The 27952-nt window shown below is 29.6% G+C and overlaps 1 protein-coding gene across 1 annotated transcript in view; it reads left to right on the top strand.

Annotated features, from left to right (window-relative positions):
* Positions 1–3233: 3233 nt before the first annotated feature.
* LOC124355871 (lachesin-like) overlaps positions 3234–27952 on the top strand; it is a 64110-nt gene continuing 39391 nt past the window's right edge. The window contains exons 1-2 of the mRNA XM_046807026.1: positions 3234–3354; positions 20689–20795. Of these exons, the coding sequence (XP_046662982.1) occupies positions 3234–3354; positions 20689–20795 (228 nt within the window). The remainder of the gene's footprint in view (positions 3355–20688; positions 20796–27952) is intronic.

The following is a 27952-nucleotide window of genomic DNA, read 5'->3' as shown; positions in this document are numbered from 1 at the left end:
ATTACTTTAGACCCAAGAATACAAATATATCATTAGTTTAGGTTGGTTATTATAGAAATAATATTAAACACTAAGGATATGAAAACGGTTTATATAATTTAAGAAACATAATTATGCTGCACAAGATTTTTAAAATTGTTATTACTTAATAACAGAACATGGTAATACTGTCGATTTTACATATCAAATGTATCTGTGTGTTTGTTTCCATTTACTTCTACTGAAACGATAAGAAGGTTTGTGGTTATTTAACTTAATAAAACTTGAATTGTGCGCTAAGAAATGTTTCAGATTTCTGTTGTGTTGCTACACAAATTTAATAGTGCGTATTACTTTATTTAATTTGTTATACTAACATGCAAATTAATTAATAATTGTAATATTTTAAATTGTACTTTACACAGTAGCTAAGCTATATTCCAGAGCTCGTTGTCCAAAACTTTGGTAATTCGTTTATAAAACGGGATTCATATTATACCGTGTGAATATTGTCTTCTTTTGAAGTTTAATTGTAAGTTGCTGGAAAAAGGAAATACTGTGAAAGTTTAATGAAAATGCCCGTGAACGGCAGAGACCAGGTGGAAGAAAGTACCAGGTAATCGACTAACTTTGGCTCCATCTTGCTCAGTTTACTCTTTTCACTATGTGCAAAAGCCGTTTACAAAGTTAAAATTCTAGAATTGTTGAAGAATTAAAATACAATACATTACAGTATTTAAAAAAGTATTAGCCGTTAATTAGTAGGAATAAAACTTGCAACAATAATTATTTTGCAACTTTTGCACGCTTATTTAGTTAGACAAGTAGCTCAATGTGTTATTTGAGTCAGTTTATTTCTACAAGCATATTTATGATGTAGTTCTTCAAATTCAAGTTGCTTTTCTTTCTAAAAATGTATTGTATGCATTGTACGTATTTATTTTTCTTCAATACTGGATCTCCAAAAATATTTGAAAAGAAAAATATTATATTAAAAATATTGGTTCATTTATAACCAGAAGACTTATTTTCTTTAAATAACAACAAAATTAAACAGATGAATAATCTCCTTCTGTATGAATGCGTTTAATTAAATTTTTTTATTCTGAGCATAATGATTTATACAAACTGGTTAGGTAATTTTATTCATATAATTTTTATTTGATAGTTATTTTGTAAAGAACTTTTTTAAAAATTACTTGTCAACTTACATGAATTCAAATTCAAAATATTGGGTCTGTCTCAATGGATCTTATAAGTAATTCTTATGTGGGTGACGTTTTAAAACATCGTGAACTGTTGAAAATATTTCGATAGAGTTTCAAATCAGTGCCTTTTAACTTATTATCATTTAATTTGTTATTAATTTAGTATCAGGATATATTGCAAGTTTCTTTTAACTAAAAGCTCGAAACGAACGTTTTTATACGCGCTATGAAATTTAAATACATCCTATTCAATATTTGTATATTATTACGCCTTTTAATACGTTTGTTCCTCTAAAAACAGAATCATGTGTGTTTGCTGAACAGCATTGCGTAATATCAATGTTGGTTCCTTCATAATTGTTATTTTTATTACCATTTTAAGTAATAAAAAATATAACGATAAAATATAGAATTTCTATCAAATTAGTATTTGATCATACTTGAAGGAAAATGTAAATGTACCTAAATCATCGTTACTAACGTTCTATTGTCATGAACATTTCCGTTTATAATTTATTTGATCTTATCTTATCTAAAGAAAATGTTATATAGAGGCTACGTGTATAATGTATCTAGGTAGCCCATTTAGTACATAGAATCTATACCACCAAAGGTTTCAGTTTCATCATGAACGTTATAGAATGGCCAGTTTGACCAAGACATATAGTCGGCTATACATCAAGATAAGCCGAGCCTGACAGCGCGGTCCGAGCCTCAACTCGTGTGTCATCTGTCCATCGTGTCGTGAGGCTCTCTGTTTTATTATAACTTATAACAAAAATTTTCGTGTCCATTACAGACGTTTGAAGTTCATTTTCAGGTTACATGGTAAATATGTTGCCTTAAGGGAGATATAACCCAACAAAAAGATATTTTTTATTATTGTTTTAAAATATTTCAAGTATTTTTACACTATCCCGTACTTCAATGTACCTTAATAACCTTTAAATAGTTTTAAAGTTAAATAATGATATTATTTTAAGTTTTGGCATATCAATTTTAGCATATAGAAAAGTTATTACTAAGGACTGTTTTAATATATACCTTACGTATAGACCATTCGTTTCATGTCCATTACAGTACAAAATCATTAGCAACATTTATTGAAATTTTATTTTGTATTGAACACTCTTTAGAAAAAAATTGTTTATCGTGTGCTATTAGTCTAAATTAAACAGTGCTTTTTTATAAACAACATGCGTGAGAAAATGTATTTTCAATATTAGTTTAAAGTTTTGTATTATTTATCCTAACAATAAATCAAAATTACCTAATTTTATTAATTTGATGATAATATACCGAAGAAGAAAGATATCTTTAATAAAATCTTTAACACTTTAAATTAAAAATATTTTTCACTTTTAAGAGCCTTCTATATATTTTCAAGATTGTTTTCGTTTTCCGTCACAATTGTATTCAAGTTTATTATAACAATTTATTTGGAAATAAATTAAATTATTTGTTGCAACCTAAGGGAATATTCATGTTATTAATTATTTTCTAGTGTGTAACTTATTATTATAATGAATAATAAACTTTTGTGAGACTATATACATATACAAATATTGTACAGTAGGGCCTGCTATATTCTATATATTTGTATTACTAAATTCCCATGGATTTAAAATGCAGGACTCGGTTATGTTTATTTGATATTACAAAAAAAAAAATAAATAAATAAATAAATAAAGTTAGGCCTGTTATTAGATTTCTCAGACACAACGTGAAGACAAATCTGCTTACGAACCCGTTGTGTTTAAAGGCTTACTTTTAGTATCTTAGGCATTACATCAAGAGCGGAACAGGTACAGTTTAACCCGTTTCTTCTTTCAAGAGCTGGAAAAAATGAAAAAGCAAAAAGCAGTACTTTATTAAAAATAATTGCCGAATTGTATTCAACATTCCATTTGTATTAATTTGGGATGAGTTTTAAAATTATCTGATTAAATTGTGAATTAAAAATTATCACCATAAAGAACGATTTATATTACGTGTTTGTATTCTAAACTTCCTTTGTAAGTTTTAAAACATATTCTATCCTGAAGAATGAAAGTTCCACGCTTGTGTTCGTGGGAATACAGTGGAGAAAGCGTGTCGCACCGGATGATAAATGTGCGAAAGGACACATTTGTAGAGACTCAGGTGTTCTCTCACCACTCCACTCAATGTTGGTTGTGTTCGCTGCGTTACTAAGGACATTGATGTAGTTCTATGTTACCACTACTTGAACAACTCTTCACCAAAAATAAATTTATTGAAAAGATATAATCACTAGTTAGAATATATGTTTTTGATTTATATCATGATTCTAAATAAACTACCATTAGTGATAAGAATGGAAAAAAGAAATAATAATGTAATTTTAAATACACAGATAAAATAGCTATAACTAGGTTTGAAACTTATTAACAAGCTACAGATCTTCGTGTTAACAAACGAACTGGTTTATTACCCTCAGCATAAATTATATTATTACATTTGGATTTTGTACAATTTTAAAATTGAGAAAAAATATTTTATGGTAAAATGTGCTACCATGATATTTATATTTTAAACCAGGCATTTTGAATTTCATTACCAATTTTTCAAAATTGTCCTAATCAATTTTTCAGTAAATATATTTCACCATCTGCATATTTTGTGGCCTTTAGAATGCAAGATATCCTTTTGCTTTGTCAACGTGAACCTACGATGTCATAGGTTTTGATTGATTAATTTGCAGTTATTTAAAAGAAAGTAAATGTTTTCTGCAATCGAGTAAAGTTGTAGGGTGACGGATTTTGAATCTTCTTTAGCGAGAGTTTTTCTGCTGCCGTAGGAGTATCTGTAACCTTAGACGAGAAGAAAGATGTAGAGGAATTATCGTTAATATAGAATCATGACTATGACCTCCGTTTTTTTAAACATATTTCTATATTAGTTTTCAGTGATAATAGCCTATTCCTCAATATTCACAACCAGTATAGTAAAATAAATAAAATAAATTACACAGCTACTAAGATTATTGCTTTTGGAGTTACTATATTTTGGAGTGAAGTTCCTTACTTTAAAACATAAATAACTGCCCTAAAAATCGAATTTTTAAATTTATAAGGAGATAATTTCTCATAAATAGGCAATTTCAGAATCATCAGAAGTGACTAAACTTTGTTCATAGTCTCTCATAATTTTAATAGTTTTGTGGACGCGAATCGTAATTGAAAAGCTATAAATATACTTGATGCAATATAATATATCAAGGAAAATTTAAGTAAAAGAAAAACATAGTAACAATTAACATAAATATGGTAACAAGAAAGATTGTACAACATTTAATGATTTTTGGTGTAACATTTGATATTACAGAAACGTGTTTTTGTTAAAACAAATGAAAAATTGCAAATTTCAGATAGTGTAGAATTTTAAACAAGCACCTACTCATAAAAGTGTTAACTAATAAACTATTTTCAGTGAATATTTAAAGTTATGGTTAGTTGGATTCTAAAAGAAAATTGTCTCAGAGGTGAAAAAAACGTATTTTGAATATTACCAAATTATTAAATCCATAACAAACAGAAATTAAATAAAGAACCATTTGCTAACAGCTGAAACCTGTAAAATATTAGGCCGGCGCAATGTTTCTGTTCGTCGAAAGATATAAAAATTTCTTTATGTTCTTTATTTATTATTCATGTACGTCCGTAAGGGATCTAAAGGATGGAATTAGTTATAGACTTGAATTTTGCGGCATCATCACGATGCCTCTTCTAGTACATATGGTGTAACGTATCTTGTTTATATATTACAATAAGAATTAAACGTAGCAATTTAATTTTGTCCTAAAAAGGCATGCTAAAATATGACTAAATTTGTCTTTTAAAATAGTTTACTTACATTTCTTATAAACTCCTATAATTTCTCATAATTGCTTATTTTAATAGTAAAAAAAAATATTCTTGTCGATTCGTTCTGGTTAAGAGTACCATATTTTCTCCCTTAGCATGCTGTATACTAAATAAAATATAAATATTTGCTATAGCAATTAAAGTATAACTGTATTAGGCAAAAATACTTGTAAAGATTATACTAATAATCCATCTACCAGTTATCAAACCACAAAAACTGTGTTATAGCATTTAACGACTAACGTATCAGCTATAATAAATTCAGTAGATGTGCATGTGGCTGATATTTCAGCATGAACGATAGCACAATGGCTAGTTTTACCGGGAGATATAGTTGGCTATACATCAAGTTAAGCCGTTCTTGACAGCCCTGCCACGGCCTTAACTCGTGTGTCATCCTTGCTGCATGACTCAGTCTTTGTACCGTATTACTGTGAATACGAGTATAGTACGGTTTTAAAGGATTATAAATTAAAGTTATAGTACACAACCATAAATTTGTCACTTAAACTTGGGTTATGAGGTAGGAAATATTTGTAATAGTTACAAACCGTAACTTATTACTAACTTTCCAACACAGGTTGCTGACATTGTTTTGACAGCAAATGTCTTAGATAATGAAGCATTTAGTGAGACAAAGTAGCTGAAAGTGGTGAACGATTTGTGAAAGGAGATGCGGGATTGTTTGGGTGAACGTTTGATAAAGCTAATTGAGAAAGTTTGTTAAGTTCCTGTGGCATAGAGTTGAAGTAGCACTTTCAAACTCAACAATCAATTAAACTTTTAGTATAAGATAGAACAAAGATTAATAATAAGTCGCATTTATCAACATCTCAATTTATTTTGCATTCATATTTATTACTTTTTTATGCAAATATTGGTTAAACGGGAGTCCTACAAGTAGATATGGTTTAAACCGTAACTTAACATATCGCTTTGATCCAAATTAAACATTGTATTTTACTGCCATATTTATGAACAATGTTGAAAATAGACATATATCCCCACAGTGAGTGTTGTTTTTATTACTGAGTGTGGAGAACAGGAAATTTAATATCTAATTGTTTTATGTTGTTATTTCGTGAAGAGAGGGAATTGAACGTTGTGTATTTTTCATTTTCATTCTGACGGATGATTTAAATAAAATTGTTATAGTAACATTTTGCTTCTACAATTCTCAAAAGACTAACCAGTAATGATTGGTATGACTCTACGTATAATAGCGTAATATCAAATATAAAATTAGTTGTGTCAATGGAAACAGCAAGAAAAATGCGTCGTATTTTTGAATGTGTAAAATTCAATCATAATATTGTACAACTAAATTTACTGTATGATCTGAATGTTTTAGATAATACGACTTATCTAATTTCTACATAGATACTATACTAATTATGGATACATTTTTTACAATTCTTATATTATTGTTTATAAAATATTATAGTATTTGTTCAACGCCACAGGAGTTGTAATGTTGTTGCAGCCCATAGAAGACGTACATATCTTTTGCGATTTACCAATGTCCTACAAAAAATAAACTTTACACATACGTGACTCTAGAATTATATAGAAAATAAAATCATCTTCATACAGAACAAACACCCAACGTAATTAATTTTTTCTCAACATCCCGATATGTTATTGTTTATGCAATCAGCCTCAAATAGGGTCTGAAATAAGATTTAAAAATCAAAAGAACAATCATTTTACCTTCCGGCTTTCACAAAAAATACGAAATAAAACACATACACACTAACACAAATGTAAGTAATAAAGTTTTTACCGAAGTAGTTTCTTCAGACCAATGGGCATATATACTTTCATGGCAACAACGCATATGCTGCTATGGTTGTTAGGTTATCTGTGACTGGTAGTACAATTTTATAACCGGAAGTAGTAAATTTTTTAACAAAATCGAACTGTTCAGACAAACGTATTATACAGTATTTGTTTATCGGGACAACAATACAAACATTGCTAAGGCACCGAAAGTCGATTCCAATGACCGGACCTATTGACTGAAGTAGACTTTTTAGAACAATGTTCTTGATTAGGACAATACGTTCTATGGAGCCGAAAATACCTTAAACCTGAAGTAGATTACAATGGATGATGTACCACTTTTTGATGAAAATCTGTATATCTTCCTAATCGTAACAATATTGAAAACTCTATTATGGGGTGTGAAATATACATAATGCCTACCAAAAATGCTTCGTCACAAGCAGAAATAAGAAACAGTAGCAAAGCTATATAGCTGTTAAAGCTCGTGACGATAAAAACTAAAATGATACTTATTGACCTAAACATATGCATTTACTAGATCACAACGTAACACTTGGCTCTGATACAAATTTAAAATGGTATTTCTAGGCTCTCGTCTAATATATGATAACGTTTTTTTCTATAGACCCCTATGTTATGTTATATTGTAGTAAAATGTTTACTTTATGAGCACTCATAAAAGATTTTTCATTTTCATACTTCAGGATTCCAAAATATTGATTTTTTGAACTTTGAAGTGTTTTCTGCTTATATTTATATATTAGACACCCCGAGAACTTATTTTATGTATTGTTCATAAAAGAATTTATAAGAAAATGTCTCAGGAGAACTTTTTTATTCGATAGAAAATTAAGCCCAAATCCGTGGGTAAGTGCTTGTGTTTTATATTTATAAATATAGCATTGTATCTATGAAAAACTAAATAAATTATTATAACTTGAAATATTAACTTGCACGATTGAAATGACTTTTTAGTAGAATTGTCAATAGTATGTACTTAAACAGATTAAACCAGAAGCCTAAGAAACCTACATATAATTATTTAAAACCTACTTAAGGAGAGGTAAATAAATATAAATATTTATAAATTGTAATCGATTTTCCATTCTACATTTACAACAAGAGTGACATATCATTGCGAGTGCTACCATCAGTACAGCTACTATCCGCACCTGAGTCTCTACAATTGTTTCCTTTCACACATTTACAACAAGAGTGACATATCATTGCGAGTGCTACCATCAGTACAGCTACTATCCGCACCTGAGTCTCTACAATTGTTTCCTTTCACACATTTACAACAAGAGTGACATATCATTGCGAGTGCTACCATCAGTACAGCTACTATCCGCACCTGAGTCTCTACAATTGTTTCCTTTCACACATTTACAACAAGAGTGACATATCATTGCGAGTGCTACCATCAGTACAGCTACTATCCGCACCTGAGTCTCTACAATTGTTTCCTTTCACACATTTACAACAAGAGTGACATATCATTGCGAGTGCTACCATCAGTACAGCTACTATCCGCACCTGAGTCTCTACAATTGTTTCCTTTCACACATTTACAACAAGAGTGACATATCATTGCGAGTGCTACCATCAGTACAGCTACTATCCGCACCTGAGTCTCTACAATTGTTTCCTTTCACACATTTACAACAAGAGTGACATATCATTGCGAGTGCTACCATCAGTACAGCTACTATCCGCACCTGAGTCTCTACAATTGTTTCCTTTCACACATTTACAACAAGAGTGACATATCATTGCGAGTGCTACCATCAGTACAGCTACTATCCGCACCTGAGTCTCTACAATTGTTTCCTTTCACACATTTACAACAAGAGTGACATATCATTGCGAGTGCTACCATCAGTACAGCTACTATCCGCACCTGAGTCTCTACAATTGTTTCCTTTCACACATTTACAACAAGAGTGACATATCATTGCGAGTGCTACCATCAGTACAGCTACTATCCGCACCTGAGTCTCTACAATTGTTTCCTTTCACACATTTACAACAAGAGTGACATATCATTGCGAGTGCTACCATCAGTACAGCTACTATCCGCACCTGAGTCTCTACAATTGTTTCCTTTCACACATTTATCATCCTCTGTGACATACCCCCACTGCCTCATGCAGCTAATCTTTTCGTGACAGTAATTGTTAAAATGCTCACGTTCTAGTTTATTGATATATTTTATATATATATATATATATATATATATATATATATATATATACATAAGATCTGTATATATATACACATAAAAGATATATATATATATATATATACAGGGTGGAAAAAAAGTATGGAAACGCTTTCACTAATTTTGTATGGCTTCACTTATAAAAATTAAATTTTGTTCATCACCACTTGTATTAAGAACCTAGTTTTTGAGACCAGTGGGGACATTTTATCTTTTCAGGGGACGGCCCGTGAGGAGTCAGACGAAAATCTTAAATGTAAGCATAGGCCGAGTTTGGTATCAAAATTAAAGGTCTAGTAAAGAGAAACTCATTACCGCAAACCGCACTTAAAAAGGTTGACCCTATCCAGAGTACGGGCCGTGTGAATTTCATAAGTAACGTTTGATTAATTATTATTCCTCCGCAATTTCACAGTCTCAAGTAAACTGTTCTGACTGAAATATATATATATATGGAACACATATTATCCAAAAGAATTAAATTAAAATATATATCTATGTACTACAAAAATATAACACAGATACTTTTCCATTTAGATCTATCAAACTGTGCTTTAAATCTTGTTGCAATGAAATTTACTATTGATTTTTTGGTACTGTGTGTCAATGAATACTCTAACGCATTACAAATACAGTAAACACATCTGACTATAACTGCCTCAACTAGTCAGTTTACACAATTATTTACAAACAAACGCTATCAATAATTAAATAGTAGGGTTTTTATTTTTAATTATTTATTGCAATTTTCTCCTATTGATCATGATTACCCACACGACCGGCGTAGAAATCTTAATTACCTCTCACCCAAATCAAATGGAGTAACACGTGCCATCATCGAGCTCAATGTTGCTTATATAGAATTCAAAAATTAACGCAAAATTTTAACTCATTCACTATTGAGATATCGGACAGACAGACAGAAAGAAATGAAAGTTCTCCTTAAGCGACTGGCTTCGCTAACGTACAGAAATTACAACAATTCTTTTTATTTGAGCTGCGGTAATTAGAAAGAAGTTTATTTCAATTATTTATCAAAGCAAGATGTGGGGACAGAAATCATGAGGTATTAAGAGCGATACCTCAAAAGTTACTTCACCAAGCATGATGATATTTACACCCAAGATTTGATATGGACTGTGGAACTGCATAAACAATATAAGTAACACTAGTTGCAGTTTAAGTACTTAACCTTATAAAATTGTTTACTATTTTATTTTAATAAAAGTAATCGAGTTAGCACTAAATAAACAAGCTATGTTTTGAATCAAATAACTGTAATGCTTAACGTTAGATTATAGATAAACAGAATCCATTAACAATGCAAAACCTTTTGCAAATAAATAGAGGGAAGAACAGATTACGGCCTAAAAATCATTTTTAAATAAGCTGTATCACTATTAATATTAATATATTGTTATCATATTATAAATTACAATGGAAATGTTGATCATAAAATATCCTAATAAATAAGTTTGTAAGAATCAACAATATATACATGTTTATGGAATGGCTAAAACATATATACACATTAAGTATATGAGATTAAGTTTCGTATACTTCATAGTTTGCTAATCAACACTAATATTAGTTTTTGTAAAAAATAAGTATAGTTTTACAAACATTACAGTATGGTATATCTGGATTTATATAATAACATATAAAATATTATCGTTAATTAAATAAATAATATCTTCATTTATATATAATAACAGAACACTAGGATTATAGTGTACTATTTCTGTAATATGTAAATATAGCAAATGCCGAAACCTTATTAGGCAATTCAAATAATCCATCGTCAATAACTAATTTAAAACAAAGTTCTTCAATTGGTTTTTTTCACCACAAATGTTTCTTTATAATGAGCAATAAAAATGCTAGTGATAAATTGAAACGTGTGAAGGTCAAAATTTACGTTCAAGGTAAAATAACAAATTGAGCACATTGAAATTATAAATAACAAAAAGAAAGCAATAGAAAAAGAGGAAAAGAAGTTTTAAGGAAAGCCATGTAATTCGAATTTAGTGGACTCTGGAAAAACACACCTGAGCCCAGAAAACAAATGATCTTCTTTCTTTCCTATAGGACTCAGACATTCTTAACTTGACTCAGTTAGAAAGAACATTTGTTAATCCAGGTGGTTAGGACTGCTTGGATTACGTTAGTTTTTAAAAGAAGGTATTGTTTGTTTATAAATCTACGAGTAATTTCTTAAATCTCTAACAACGTTGCCATGTATAATTGGTTTGTACATTAACAAAAGTATATAATTAGTTGTGAAAATGCCTCCATGCTTTCTTCTAGTACACTTAATTGAAATTATAACTCACACAATAATTTTTACAATAAAATAAAATGATGATTAAAAATATAATGTTTAAAATTCATCATATTTATTTTTTGTTATATATTACAGTAACATGATTTTCAAATATTTTCAAAATTTGTAACTACGACTTAAGTAAATCTATCACCTAATATCACATCATACTCATAAACATAAAAAACTCATTCACATAAAGATTATAATAAAAACCAGATATGTTTGATAAAATCCCAATAAGATGTTACAAGACATACCTCCAGTCACACCAGTGACTCAATGCATGTCATAAATAAACAGTTTGTTGACCAAGGCATAACAGACACCTATTGTCCACTAACCTTACAAACACGGTTTTCTAGTGTTAACTAAACCAGTTTATACAACAATATCTTACGCTTGATCAAAATAAATAAACACTAGTGTTTTTCACCCGACAAAGTCGTAAGAGATACGTATCAGGGAATACGTATGTTGTTAAAATGTGTTAAAAAAATGTTGTTTGCGAAAGCGTATGTATTTTAACAGTAGAAAACATAATTATTAAATTTTCCTATTATTATGTATTTATGATAGAGTAGTTTCGTAGGTTTATTTTATTCTTATAAATACGTTGTTTTTAACTTACAGTATCATTTTGTGAAATAAATCGAAATTTACACTGAATAGTTAGTTAATCATGACAATATTAAACTCTTTTTCTAAATACTTTCAGGTATTTTCTTAATGTCATTATAAATATTACTTAAGAAGGGCAATGGGTATAAGCGAAAAATACTAAATCTTATCCAAAATTAGCTATTTAGCTGAGATGTACAAAATAATTCATAATTTGATTCCTAAAACATATATCCTTATTATAAACATTCCAATAACCCTCCGTAATAGTTGGATGGATAGTATATTTTTTTAATTAAGAATCAAATGTAAAAAATGGTTTAACTTCCAATTTTACTTTCAGGGCAGAATGAAAAGAGAATATATTTTTACAGTTGGTAGATATTTTATCTAGAATTGCACTTAAAGAAGCGTAAAATGGAAAATTATATTTGAATTCGATAAAATAAAAAATCATATAATTTATTTAGCATATTATGTCAAAATGTAAATTTATAAAATATAATATTACCATCGTTACCTAAAATACACATTGCGTTGTGATGAGTATTAAGTACTGACAGCTACATGTGGAGTAATGGTTGTGATATAGAATAATATAAAGTAATACAATAGTTTAAAAAGGATAAAAACACTCATAACTTCTATTTATTATCTCATTATGGTCACATAATCAAACTAAGTTTCCAAGAACATGAAACATAAACGCTTGTACAAAACAGATCTTTCCAAATAATAAACGGATATTTTTCTACCGGCATTTTTTTAAATATATCATTTCACGATAAATAGTTTGGACAGTGTTTAGCCACGTGACATAGTTTTGATCATGTATTGTTCATTAATCCTCAAATAAATCAGCTACCTTGATAATTTGTAAAAATACTAAATAGGCATTAAAATATTCTCTATTCCATATTATTTTAATAAATAATGAAATATTGCTGTAAATAATGAAAACAAGTGTGAGGAGATTTAAAAAAAATTAAAACCAACTATTGAGTTACAAGAGTATTTTTAGTAAACTGATATAAACACGGTTTTGAGGGGTCTTCAACAAATATTTTTTGTATTCGACATGTCTAAAAATAAAACTTTCCTAAGTTTACTTAAAATACTTAAAAATATATCATCACGCATACTACTGATATATTTTATGAATACCATCACTATATTTCTAGTAGTGTTCACGTATCAAACCATAAAACAGTTATTACAAATCCGTAGTCTTGAACAATTGAACCAGTGAATCGTGAAGCTAACACACTTTTTATCTAAAAATACAATTTAAAATTGTATTAAATACATTAGAAACATTAACTAAGTTAAGATGGGAATTATAATACTTTAGAATATTAATATTAAATCTATTATAGGATGTTTTGACATCTGGCAATCATCCAATACATGGAAAATATTTCTTTATGTATTTTTATGTTTAAAATAATTATTTCATGGTTTAGGGTAAATACTATTAAGATACATATCGCGTGTTTTCATAAGCTGCAATTGAGAATCAATGAAATATACATATATGTTTTTTAACTTTCTAGTACATACATTTGATATTAATTAAATTTTTTTAAATAGGATAAAGTAGGTAGGTTTTTAATATTCACATATACAATATTTATATCATCACATAGAAGTTCAGCTTCGTGAACGGTCCGTCAAGTCCGTTAGCTTGAATAAACTAAATTATCTTTAAAGAAGAGGAAACCTTGCTTGAGGCGCTGCCTTTGAATAACCGAGCTTTGAAGCAAAATTCATGTATGTTATCCTGTTCCCACAATGCTAATTTCATATTTAGTTTACGGAACGAACAAGCTAAATAATACTCATTGTTATCCATCTAGTAGAAGTATTATGGTAGTTTTCATAAACGTATGTTCATAAATATTGTTCATATTTAAATTAGAATTTTCGAAAAAAACAGAAAGAATCGGCTTTATAACAGTTTGCACTTAAGAAATATTTAGTAAATTATTTACTCACTTTTAATAAAATGATAGCATATTAAAAACGACCAAACTGCAGAACGTTACGTTAAGAAAGAAACTTAGTCCATTAGTTTGCATGATACAAAACAATATATCCTCTTCTACGAATTTAAATCAAATTTAATAAATGGTAGTAGAATTCTGTCCAGAACTAGTTCTAAAGTTATTATAGATAGTGGCTACTGTACTTTTTCACATAACTTAAACCAATAATGAGAAATCTAAATTTGTCGATACAATAGCAAGGAATGACTCCCAAGTTGCTGAAGAGAAGTTTGCATACAGACGGCTCGGCAGTGATTACGTGTGGAAGAGATGTTTGGTTTTGTTTTAAGTTTGAGTAAAGTTTGGTGCTCATTGGCAGACTTCACGTACACTTCACTGTAAGACGAAGAAAGTTTGTTCCCTTTCAACTCAATATGTGAATATCTATGTTCTGCAGATTTATTATGAGTTGGCAATATTTGCTTCAAGGTTTTTGCCTTATCACAACAGATTAACATTAATTCCATAAATAAAATTGGTCAAAATTTAAGCTGTACAAGTGATAATTTGTTTATATTAAAATATGTTTCAGTAAATTAAACACACGTTACTTAACAGAGGAGGTAACGGTTCGCGGTTATTGTACATGTAAACAGAGTGGCAATAAACATAAATGAAGAAAAACCTTAGAAGGAAACATTATTGGACACATAAATGTGTCATTGTAGCCTAACACATGATACCATCAATGTTTCAACTAGTAATATGTGTTATGATGTAAAAGCTAAACACTAAGAACTTTATTTGTGTGCTTTAATATAAATTTTAAACCATGAAGATTTCTATGGATTACATTATTCATACTCGGGAATAACAAATATATAAAATATTTTTATGAAACACGCAACTCAGTACTAAATACAAGAATTACGATGTATTTAAAATAATTAATCACATTAGTATCACGGGAATGCCGATGGCCGAGTGGTCTAAGACGTTGGAATTTGAGTCTGAGTTAGGGATAGCGCAGCTTCGGCTCCTGTCCGTGACCGTTGCACTTTTTATCAGTACCATCGACCTTGTATTGTATCGACTCTCCCCCTTATTCTGTTTGATAAGATCCTAGCACAGGCCAGTGGACCATGAGGACGGGCAGAATAAGGCTTAAAAGGGACCGGCTTCTCCTTAAAAAACAAAAGTATGACTTAGTGACCAATGCTAATACTGTGTACTATAAAAAGTATATATTTTACAGACTAACTCTACAGCCGTGACCGAAATGTTTAGTATACTAAACCTTTCATCATGTATCGGAATACCAATACACACTCAACTTCACATATTAGCCATCACATTTAATTTGATTAATAATTGTTGAGTTCATACATTGTCAACTGTGTGAATCAACGTAACGCATTCCTAACTTAATGTATAAATTATTATATTTATCTACAAATAAACATTGTATTTGTTAAATACCTAATGGAGGATTTATAGTGTATATCTGTCTAAAATTTACTCCTATTAGTTTTGAGTAAATAAAGTTTTTTTTTAATTTGAGACATATCACTAATAAGTACAGAACTTTAAAATACTAAGTTTAAACATAATAATGGTAAACAGAGTATTAGTGAATTCACCTTATGATGAACAATAATGGTGATTAACTTAAACAAGTAGAAAAGTAAAATATAGGTCCAAAAAAATATACATGTGGTACTTTTCCATAAACTTTCAAGGTTCTTACACTAGGTTACTTGAAGTTCTAACAGAGTAAAGAGTTTTCTTAAAGCACTCTCAAATATTGAGCGCTTGAAGCAAGGTCTTTGAAACCTTGGTTGATCTTTGATCTATATTAAAACATTTAATGTTATTCGCTATGATAGTCAGGAATATTAACTATTAAACATTTTGTGTTCCCTGAAGTTCGTGTTTTTAAACTGCCGACATAACCTCTAAACTGCGGGTGGTTGTATACTATCACCATACAATTTGTTAAATTACGCTCTTCAAATATATTGAATTTACTTTATTATTTACATTGTATATATTTACTGCCTGTGTTGCAACTCATGCGCTATAAATTAAAACGTGTTTGTGGTTTTATTTGAACTATAGTCTACGTAAATTACACAGAATAGCAACAAAAACCACAACTGTTTATTATTAACATTAAGCCTTATATCACAAGATGATCTACATACTGTCTATATCATTTAAATATACAGTATAGTGCAATACAATATATTGTCTTATCGTTTATAATATTTGTGTACCCTGCACAGCACTATTATGTACCATGACATTGTAAAATTATAAATATGCAACAACATACACACGCTATACGATTCGGGTCAGTGTGGGAAGCTCGAATACGTACCACACTAGACAACAGCCTGCCTTGCCACAGTGAGTACAGTAGTCCGGAGTAATAACTGTTTTCCAACCGATATAGAACAAATAGACGATGAGTTAAGATCTAATTGCAACAAAATCGATTAAAAGTTATTGTGAAAACTGGTTAACACACAAAAAACAGAACTCTGGACTCGTCATCGAGTGATGGGACTCCACTAATATGAAACAGGTTCAGGGGCTGAACGCTATATTTTACGATTTCTCAATATATTTTTACATTCCCTAGCATGTAGAGCATGTATTTTTACATTCCCGTTTTACTCACATAGAGACACACCGAGTTCGATTGGATGCAAAATATAAAATTGTATTATTGTGAAGAAACCTTTGATCATTATTGGGTGTCAGAAGGTATTCCCTATGTTTTATTAGCACTAGCCTACGCATATGCAAGTACTCATTCGAGTATGTGTTTATGTATCTATTTTCTGAATCTCAGTAATGATATTAAAATTCGATCAAATATTTTTACTTAAGAGGAAGCACATATTATTTTTAAGAGACATCATAAGAAACTACCGCATGTGAGATCTATGATCCGTTAATCCCATATTACATTAGAAAATCTAGTCACAGACAGTAAAAAAAAGTTAGATTGTTGTAGAGATGGCATCCAATTAGGGCTTTTTATGAGACCAAGCAAGAAATGTTATCACATACGTTGATTGTTTCCAAGAGTCATATGTTTAACCTTCACAATATACTTTGTTTGTTAGCTAATGTAGTTTATTCTGTTTTTTATGACAAAATGTTCACTCAGAAATAAAATTTATCAATGCTACTTCTTTAACCCACAATAGATAGATGTTCACCACGTTTAATACCAATTTAGAGGTAAGAAAGGTATTGTTTTATTCCAAATTTCACCTCTTTGTAAATAAATTTGTATTCTTTTTTACTCGTTCATGAATTTTGATGCATGCAGATTGACACAGTTTCATCATTTTCAATTAAGTTAGATTCTTATAAACGATTATGTTGCTTCAATGATGAGTTGAAAATTTTCGCTCGTCGTCAAACTATATCTACAATACGAAGGAACGTACTTTACATATTATAAAATGTAATCCTTGCAGTCTATTTCCTACATTTCATAATTCTTGTGTCAACCGTGCAACGTCGCTCTCGGACTGTATATTAAATATAACACTTTTATTCTCAGATCAGATTTAAATCCAAGCCAGTCTTTTAGTATTAGTATTAAAAATAATTACTATGTTTCAAAACGCTTCTAATAATTAAGTAGTTTATTTGTTTGGGTAAAGGTTCAATTCATGCAAGGGGGTAAACTGTCTAATGAGAAAAAATACACACGTAGCAAAATATACTCGTGTTTTTTTCCAATTATTTGTAATCTTAGAATATATTATATTGAACGTCTAAAACATACATAATGAAATAGCTTGGCATTGTTTTTTGTCCATAATGATAGGAGGACAGAGATGATTCCATCCTTTTTTTATAAGATAAGAGTTTCCTGGCACAGCGGCGTGGCGGCGTGTTTTATCAGGAGTAGTGTGAAACAAACGGCTCGCTAATGAGTGGGAGCATTAGCAGGTGCAGACATCCTCACCCCTTACCGTCCCCTCACACCACGTCTGGGTCTGCCCGGTACACATCGAGTGGGTGCTTCTTTAATGTTAACACTCCTTTGTATCCATGTTTCTTTCACATTCTTTCACATCTCTTCAAGCAGTATACGTAATTTAAAATAATACGCAAGCGTTCTGAATTATATAAAAAAGTGATCCTTTTATAATTACCGTTAGAGTCTTGGGCTCCTTATCTCTCATATAGGGCCCACACCACTAGTAACGTAACGGGCTTCGCTGAAGGTTTATTCAAAATTCAAAGTCTATAGTTTATTTCATTCATGAGGTAACTTGCGTACAGACACACATCACCAATAAATAAAATTTATAATCTCAGAGCACAATACTGAGAAATTATATTAGACTGTTGAAAAATTTTCTTAATTTGGAAATAAATTATCATTCAAAATTAAAATTCTATAAGTGAAAGTTTTTATCTTTATGACCAGATTTATTATGCATTAAGCACGATTTATAATTGTGCGTTCCAATTGTTGGGAGTGTTTTATGCATGTTTGCAATATAGGACACGTCCTTAAATGATCATATAAGGCTACATGTTTAATGCCTGAATACAAATTTTCTAAATCATCAACGCTAACTGGATTGGTTTAACAGAAATTATTTAACAGAAATTACTTTTTCTAAATGTAAAACTTTCTTTTTCTGATTGGAAAACTAATCTAAGTTTTTAGGTAGTAGTTGCCCTCGGTATAAAAAAACAATAGACTGAGTATCGATAGGTTTGACAAACAAGTAGAATTATTTTGATTTTATATTAAATGTTGGTCAATATCAATTACATACTTTAGAATTTCGCGACATTTGTCTGCAGGATATATAAATTTATTTAGCAATCTTAAATCATTTGCTACCATTATAAGGCTGTTACTAATTTATTGTTACAAGGAGACATGTATTGATTTCGTGACGGTTGTTGATGACAGATACTGGTATGATGTTGGTGTAATAGCTGCAAGCAGGTACAGTTTGCACCTGGTGTTCATAATCAATACGACTTATCTGGTTTTCACTAGGGGCTTGGATGTCCTGAATTTTTCCTATTCTGGATCTTAACTCTTTCTCCTCTGTTAAGAATATAAGCAGGTATTCCTGTAATATAATTGAATTTTATCTAATTAAATTTAAAAACAGTACACTAATGTTTCTACGTATTGAGGTACTTTCAATAAATTAGGACAATTAATTATCGTTACCTATTCGGCTGCAACTGTACACTAAGAATATAATTTTCAAGTATATTTTTCATATCGTTTCATTAGGCCACACGAGTTATTATCTCACATAATTATAGTTACGTTGCAACTTTCTCGTTTCTGTAAAGGCTAACGTTAAAATGTTTTCAAATGATCAGCCATATTACATACAATGGCCTAAAAATCCTCGAATTCGATGTAATTTCTTACTTAGATTAAGCTGATAAAAAATTTCAATTCAATTCTTGAGATATCAAGTGCACAGACAGGCAGATGGAGAGAAACACTTTTTCCAGTCCTTCTAGTAGTCGGCTCAGCTAACGTTCCACTTATTACGGCTTAATCGTACAAGTGCTAAGGTGGTAATTACAAATAATTTTAATACATTCTGTTTATAGTTGTGCAGTAGAATTTATTACTACCATCATTTATTTATGTTCTCATAGATAGTATTATGGTCCGATTGTAAATGAGTATGAACAAGCTGTCCGGTGTAATTATGAAATTCGGATTATTTATCAATTAAGGGTATTTGTTTGGCAGTCATGGTATTTATATTATTGAATTGTATTTTTATTTTTAGTTTATTACTTTCGTAATATGTTGAAGAAGCTCATTAAATCTGACTTTTAACATTTACAGATGTGACTAGTAAATTGTATTAGCAAGTTTCAGAGCGCAAGTTACTGTTATTAATTAACTAGTGTAATGGTCTGGCCCAGCACGCTACAACGCTTAGTACTTCATTTTTCTTCGCTCCGTCTCAATGTTGACGTTATCTACACGAAATCTATTTCACTGCTAATATAGCATTTGTCTCATTATCTATCATCCATATGCATTGCACAATTTCGTTACCTGAATGATTAAAAATGTTTAACGTAATGTGAATTTAAGTGTTAATCATTAAAACCAAAAGCATCATGATGTGCTGTGCCATGTTATGGAGTTCACATATGTTTGCATTATTGGAAGGGTAATACATAATAATATAACTTGTTTTAATTTAATACCTTAATATAAAGTGTTAATCATTAATTTTTAAAATCAAAAGGATCCTGATATTCTGTACCATAATATAGAGTATTATAACATGGTTGAGCGGTATAAAAATAAATAGGAAATAATATTAGGAAAATTATTTAAACTAAGATACTGAAAATATTGCCGAAAAATAAATTTTATATATAATGTACTTAATACCGCAGGCCATTCAGAGAGGATTATGTTTTATGTATAAAATATTTAAAACTTATTAAATTTCCCTGTTTCCATACTGCAAGTTTACTTTAGCATCCTGACGCTTAAATATGTCCACGAGGTTATAGAGTAACCGTGTTGTTTTCTTATCGCTTGTTGGAGAGAAATCCGTTCATCCTACAAGCTTGAAAAGTATTTTTCATTAGTTTTTCTAATTTTTAAAACTTTTTCTAATCCCAATTTAACGTGTTTTAGCACTGACAGACGAGCCAAGATTCGTAGAGCCGATACCCAATGTCACGGTGGCGCTTGGTAGAGATGCCTCCCTCCCATGTGTCGTCGAGAATCTTGGCACTTTTAAGGTAGGTAAAATATAATACAGTATACACGGAGCTGTAACAGAAATTGGATGTGTATCCGAATTTTGTTACAAATTATCTTGCCTGTTTCATCAAAATAAATCATTATTGTGTTTAAATTTGCTGCTTCCTTACACAAAGGCACTCAAATATCAATGTTCAAAGGTTTACTACAACATTCAGACAAATATTGTGACATAATACAGCGGCGTAATTTTATTCCCTAATATATCTGTGAAGTAACAGAAACGAATTTTTAAATTTAACTTTCTATTTTTATGATTAGTTTCAAATAATGGTATTTTTATAATTAATTAAACGAGCCATGTTACAGTTTAATTCTATAATGTTAGACATTAACCTGAGTTTGGAATCTTAAATTATTCAGCTTACGATTAGATGTACGCTGGATTTAAGTTTTTTGTCCATCGTAAAACCTTTAAATAATATTCATTATTTTAGTTTCCTTCTAGTAAAACGCCTTCAATTGCTCTGTAACTAAAATCTAATCTTTCGAAATTGCATTAGTATAATTGGCAAGAAATGAGCGGTTATCATCCTCTTATTCAATTGTATAGAGTGTGTTTGTTGTGGTGCCATGAATTTTTTAATGTGGACCAGCTTTGAAAGAAAGAAAGAAAAGCTTGACCAATTTTACATTTACAATTATGTAAAAATGCAATTTAAAATACAATATTACATTTCTGCTGCAATTGAACAATAAAATTCACGTATAATCTTTATAACGCATTATCTCTATGGTAGAAAGGTTATACGGATGTTAAGTCAGCTGAATTAATTCTATTCGTAGATAGATAAAGTAATCATTCATACGTATTAGGCTGAAGTCCCATGCTTAGAAAAATATGTCTTGTAAGATTTCATTCTATAGTACTGTAATCTGTGAACAATCACATCTTGTATTATGCACACGAATAATAAGATAAACTATAGAGATATTTAACAATCAAATAGAACAAGAATATTTTGGACTCTCCTCCCCCGTGTGTGCGTTTGTGTGCGTGCGTTTGCGTGTGAGTCCATGTAGATTTGTTCTGACATATAGCAGAGAACAGTAGAACCAGTGTTGGTCAATTGTACTACAAGATATATTCGGAATTTGAGATCTTTTACTTCTCCCCTTAGACCGTGTATAAGCCTTGTATCGTGAATGATTGTAAAAACATTTAGCGTCAAAGTTGGTCTAATCAATAGAAAATTAAGTTTCGTGTTTTCTTTATAACACTCAGACGGGAAACATAATACAAACCTCGAAAGTAGACCATAATCGAGTTCTCTAAGATCTACGTATGTACTGTATATATTTTTATTAATCAGGAAAACAAGCCAAATCCAGAAATACCACTGGAAATATTACCGTCAAATTCAAATCTGAAGTCCGCGCGTTCAATCTGAGAGACCTGTACAATCACTCTAATCTAAAGTAATTATTTATAGTAAAAACACCTCACTTAATATAAATATAAATATTCGTTGGATTTAAAATTGTTTTTTAATATTAAAATGTAGAAATATATAAGTAAATGTTACTATGATAAATACTTGAAAACTCCAAAACATAGTGTTTCAGTAATTCGAAAAATTATTTGGATATAGTTTTGAAATAAACACCAAATATTTTAGTTTGGTCTTAAAATTTGTTAGATGAAGATAACCGTCTCTCGACAGAGAGGCCAAAATATTCAATAATCCAAGTGTGTTATAAATTTTCAACCCATTTCACACAAAAAGTAGACAATTGTCGCAACACCTGATTTTAGGAGCATAAGAATATAATTTGTTATAAAATGTTGTAACGTGCATTATATTTTTAAATTTGATTAACACGATTATTGGTAGGCCTATCGATTATTGCATAATAGTAACTAAACGTAATTAATCCAGTTATAAAAAGGTTATAAAACAGTATTTTGAAAATATTGACTTCAAAATATTATAATGTTAAAAATATCCTTAGTTCAAACTATTGTACTCCTTATATTAGAGTTTTACTGCCTACTAACAAATAACACTCAAACAGCAAGCAATTTGCAACGTGTAGTTAACGGTACAGGCATTAAACAATCCGAGTGAAACAGAAACAAATTGTAGCTCTTGACTCTCTTGGGAGTAATGAAAATCTGTCTGAAACTCATATTTCATTTTCGCTGCTCCTTGAATAGGCTAAGCGTTCACTGCTACTAATTTTTCAGATCAATCGTAAAATAATGTTTTATTTAAAAGTACACATTATTTATAAATTTTCAAAGAAACATATATAATTAAACTGATATTCGAAAACCTTCTTTAATATCTTTATAACCCGACTATTTGTAATGTGTTGTCCAGTGTAAATTAAAATTAAATTACTATAAGATTAATAAGAGGAGATTTTAATAATAACATTTTAATCTCAAAGCATCAAACGAAATATGTATTATGAGTATGGAGAATAACCTCTACGAGATAGAACTACGACAGACCAGGTGGCACATACCAGGCATAGGTGAAGTTGCATGCACTATTTTAAGACCGTTCATTTTTTTAAGTATATAAATGTACTAAGGTCAGACAGACAATTCGACATTAAACATATATTAAAACTATCCTAAGACAAATATATAAGACAATGTTTTACTTTATTAAATGAGAAGCTTCAATAACGCTCAGCCAAATGTCAGAGAGGGACATATCATCAACTAATACATTGCCTGTTTATAAACGTGAACTTCCATGCAAAATCTCAACTTTATAGCACAATTCATTCTTGAGACTCTGCCGAAAACACCCATAGAGAGAAAAATATTTTTTGAGAATCCTTTCATTTTGTTGACCTGTTATGAACGATAATTGTGTAATAGAACAAGGAAACTGCTTTACATGAATAAAAAAGGTCAGCAAGTAAAGTTGTTTCCAAATAATTAAAAACAATTGTAAATATACTTACACATACAGACCGTCTTGGCTATGACGGTATCTATGTTTTAAGCTATTAATGTATAAAAAATGAATTAAAACATAAATAAAGCAACGTAACATATAATACAAATACTTCATGAACACAAGTACGATTATTGTAATGTTTATAAGAAAATACATAATTTGAGGGAAAATAATAAATTTTGCTGATTATAAATGTGAATTCTAAACTATGACCTATAATATCCTCCTTGTGGTATTTTTATATTAACTATGTCTAAAGGTAGTAACTAAATCTATTTTTTGAGTGTATTTTATATTCAGGGTTTATTTGTATAGTCACTTACCCATACATAGTTCTTTTATGTACCAGGAATTTTATATTTACACTAAATCATGAGTCAATTTTAAATATAATCATTTTATTGAACACAAAAAACGTGCCTGATTAAATTCATTTGATATTTACTACACACTCCCTACTAAAAAAAGCATCATTCACAAACATATTTGCTTTATTTTATAATTATTCAATACATCTCTTATAGTTATTGAAAGTACATTCCTTTCAGCACACAAGGTTACTTTGGTTTATGACAGTTAAAGAGTTATTTATATTTTAAAAGTTGCAGGAAATATCTGTGTTAACGATCTTAGTCAATAGTTCTATATCATATTATTTAACTACAACTTAAAGGTATGAAACGTTATTGATATAAAAAACAAAAAAACTTGTGGTTGCTAAGTATTTAGCCGACCGGCCATTTATTATTTTAGTTATTTAGAATAAGTGTGAGACAGAAAAGATCTAAATATGAAATAGCTGATAAGCAAAGGTGATTCTGTGTTGTATTGAATGTGTTGGTAGGACGTTTATCCAACAGGTCATAGATTAGGTTGGGACTAGCAAGTATTCATGGTTCATAAAGCTGTCGGCAACATGAAATTAGGGTCTTAGAAAGATTATGGTAGTCAAATTTATGTTGCCTCCTGCCATATGTTACTTTTATTATGCAAACTCATGTGGTTGAAAAGAGTGCAGTATAAGATAAATTATCAAGAAAAGAAGGATATACTTAAATATCTACAGGTCCAATATTTGACTTCGCTTATAATATACAGGTACGACTAAATGTTAAACCTTAATATATATATATATATATATATATATATATATATATATATATATATATATATTATATATATATAAAATATATAATACCTATAATTAAGAACTAAAGAAGAAAATTTCGGAAACTTAAATTTTAGAATATAAATTATTATTGAAGATTAAGTGTTTTTATTATCTGTCAATATTATTGGATTATATTTTATATAAATGGCTCGGTCATAATTCCCTTGTCTTTATAGAGAAATGGTTGGCATGCTTTCTTTACGAGGAAAGATATTATTTCAAATTCTGGCATAGTGAGAAATTTTGTTTCATTAAATGTTCTTAAACTGACATTAAATCAATGTAAACAATATTCTATCATAAATAAAATAAATATTATATATGCTTGTTTGGCATTTGTTTTATATGTTTTTTTTTAATTGCAACACTTATGCTGTAACGACAACAACTTAAATGCAGCAATGCTAATATAATTATAGCAACACAGTAATAGTTAAAGTTATAAGTTATAACTCTTCAATCGACCGGCATTTTGTTTATCAGTTTGAACTTTGCCTGTACTGAACTAACTAATATGCTTCAAGAGTCAATACAAAATGTTTTCAGGCCTAGTTTAATTTAAAATTCTATAAAAGTGTCTTTTTAATATAAATTCGTTGGCAAAATATTCTGAGTATGTTGTTTGACAACATTCATATCAATGAAAGTTTTGCCACTACGGATACTTTTTACTATTTGACCTATCAATGTCTAGGAATAATTATATTTCTATGAAAGTTAATCATTTCTAGACAAAAGTGAATGATTTCCCTAAATTGCATGAGTTTATATGGTTTATTATTAGAGAAATACATGAAAATAAAATAAATTTAATTAATAAAATAAGTTTTGTTTATATTCGACAAACCAATGATATAGGAAGATTAGTTTACAATATGTAATAATAGGATACTAATTAATTAAATTGGACGAGTGATTGACAAAAATTATTAATTCATTTTTTATAAGTAAGGAAATAAAAAAAAACAACAACAAAAAAACATGCTACTACAATAGAATTTTCAATAATTATGACTATTAGAATGCAAGTGATCTGTTTGTTACCGTTTTCAAATCAAAGAAACATCTAGCCCAGACAAAAGTGTTCTGTCTTGTTAAATGATGTCTTTGGATATAATTTTACTATAACTTTTGTGCGCGAGTCAATTATTTAAAATTAATCAAGTTTAAGATATGCAACGTGTGAAGTTATTTATCATTTGAAGTTTAAACTTTTAAACTCATTTCTTTCAATCCTTACCGAAACTACGGACTACGTTTCACAATTCGTATAGTGGAATTTATTACATCAACTTCACTATGTATTATATCAATTTCATTCTTTCATTTTAATGAGCACTGGCTCTGTTCTCATTACCTTCTACACATTCTTATTACTTTTAAATAATACATAGAATTAAACTGCTGTGTTACAAAATTAATAAAACAGTGTGTTCAAAGGCAAATTCATGTGGCGAAATCACGCGTGCCCCTTCGCGTTATTGGAAATGAATTGCTCTATCGGAAAATAATCAAGCGCCATTATATGGTCGACATTAGTGCATACATTGCCATCTGCTTCTAGTGCTTCAATCTTTTCTACATCGGTATTTCTGGCCAGCTTACACATAAAGCTTGCTGTATGTACTAAAGTCTTAAGAACGTCATGGAGACATTTTATTTATATCAATTAGTTTTTACGTATCAATTCTGCAAATATTAACATGTCGGTGCCTTTAACTATTATAATTTTGAATATATTTTCATAAATGATATTTTCATTAACTGCACTACATAAACGTTAGGTAACTTATTTTAATTACTAAAGAAAATATGTAGTTTTTAAAGACTTTTTTTAGGTAATTTTTAAGTGAATTCTTTTTAGGTGTTATGGAATAAATGAGATTATTTAAAGTCAAATATATGCTATACAGTAGACTCGTTTCAAATGCAATTTTCAGTACAAAAAGCTGGCTCCATAGAACAAGAAACAATCCAATCACAGCGGCATCACATTCAATCTCTTATTGTTATACCGAGAATTATTTTGCGAAATAAATTGGTTATATTGTTTAGTTCTGACTTTTATAGTAATATAAATAAGCATGGTCTAACTTAATTCATATTGTTAAACGAATTATAATTTTTATTAGTAAAACCTAAGAACGAATTAGGAACGTTCCTCATAACGAGAATATGTATACCATTTAGTTTTGCTGTGCAGATGCAAAGAATATAAGTTACTATTACATATAGAAAGAGACACTTTTTTTTAAATAGGAAATATGAAACAAATTAGGTGTTTACGTTATTGCAATTATATCCATAGTATGCAAAACATTATGCTAACAATAAAAATAATATTAATTACAACTCGACTTTTACAATGCATATTGCTTACGTTTTTATAGCATAAATATTAGTAGAAAATTGAAACGTGTTACTAAAAATTATATTCATATGGAGTTAATATAAAGGGTGAGTCAGAAATATGGTAAAATATTTTAAGACGTGATTTTAGAGCTAAAAATAAGAAAAACATGTTATATAAAGATAGGTCCGGAAACGCTCCATTAGTGAGTAATGGCTGGCGAAACATTTTGCTTTGTTTTCAGTTCACCTGGTGAAATTAAGTGATTTTGAAATGTTTTGTTCTTACTCTTTAACTCAAATAAGGTGGATTTATAAGGAAAATCACTACACAGCAAACTTTTGCTGTTTTACAATAAGGAATGAGTATCTGATTGGTAACAGCTGGTGAAAAACAAACATATTTTTAGTTCAAAATTTTATTTTGTAAATACAATAAACATATCTACAATCGCTTTAAGTGTCACCGGAAGATTAAAGATGATGCTCAAATGACCTCCGGTGTTCAAAATGCACGCGTTCAGGCGTCTTCTCATCGAGTTTTGGACCCGTTCAAAAATTCCAGGTGTCTGCTTAATGGTTTCTATTCCATTAGAAATGTTTAATAGGAGTTCTTCAATGGTATCTATTGGGGAAGAGTAAACTAATGTTTTTAAAAGTCCTCAAAGGTAAAAGCCCAAAAGGATATAAGTCCGGT

Source organism: Homalodisca vitripennis, chromosome 2 (assembly GCF_021130785.1).
Source record: "Homalodisca vitripennis isolate AUS2020 chromosome 2, UT_GWSS_2.1, whole genome shotgun sequence".
Taxonomy (NCBI): Eukaryota; Metazoa; Arthropoda; class Insecta; order Hemiptera; family Cicadellidae; genus Homalodisca; species Homalodisca vitripennis.
This window is presented reverse-complemented; position numbering and strand designations above follow the sequence as displayed.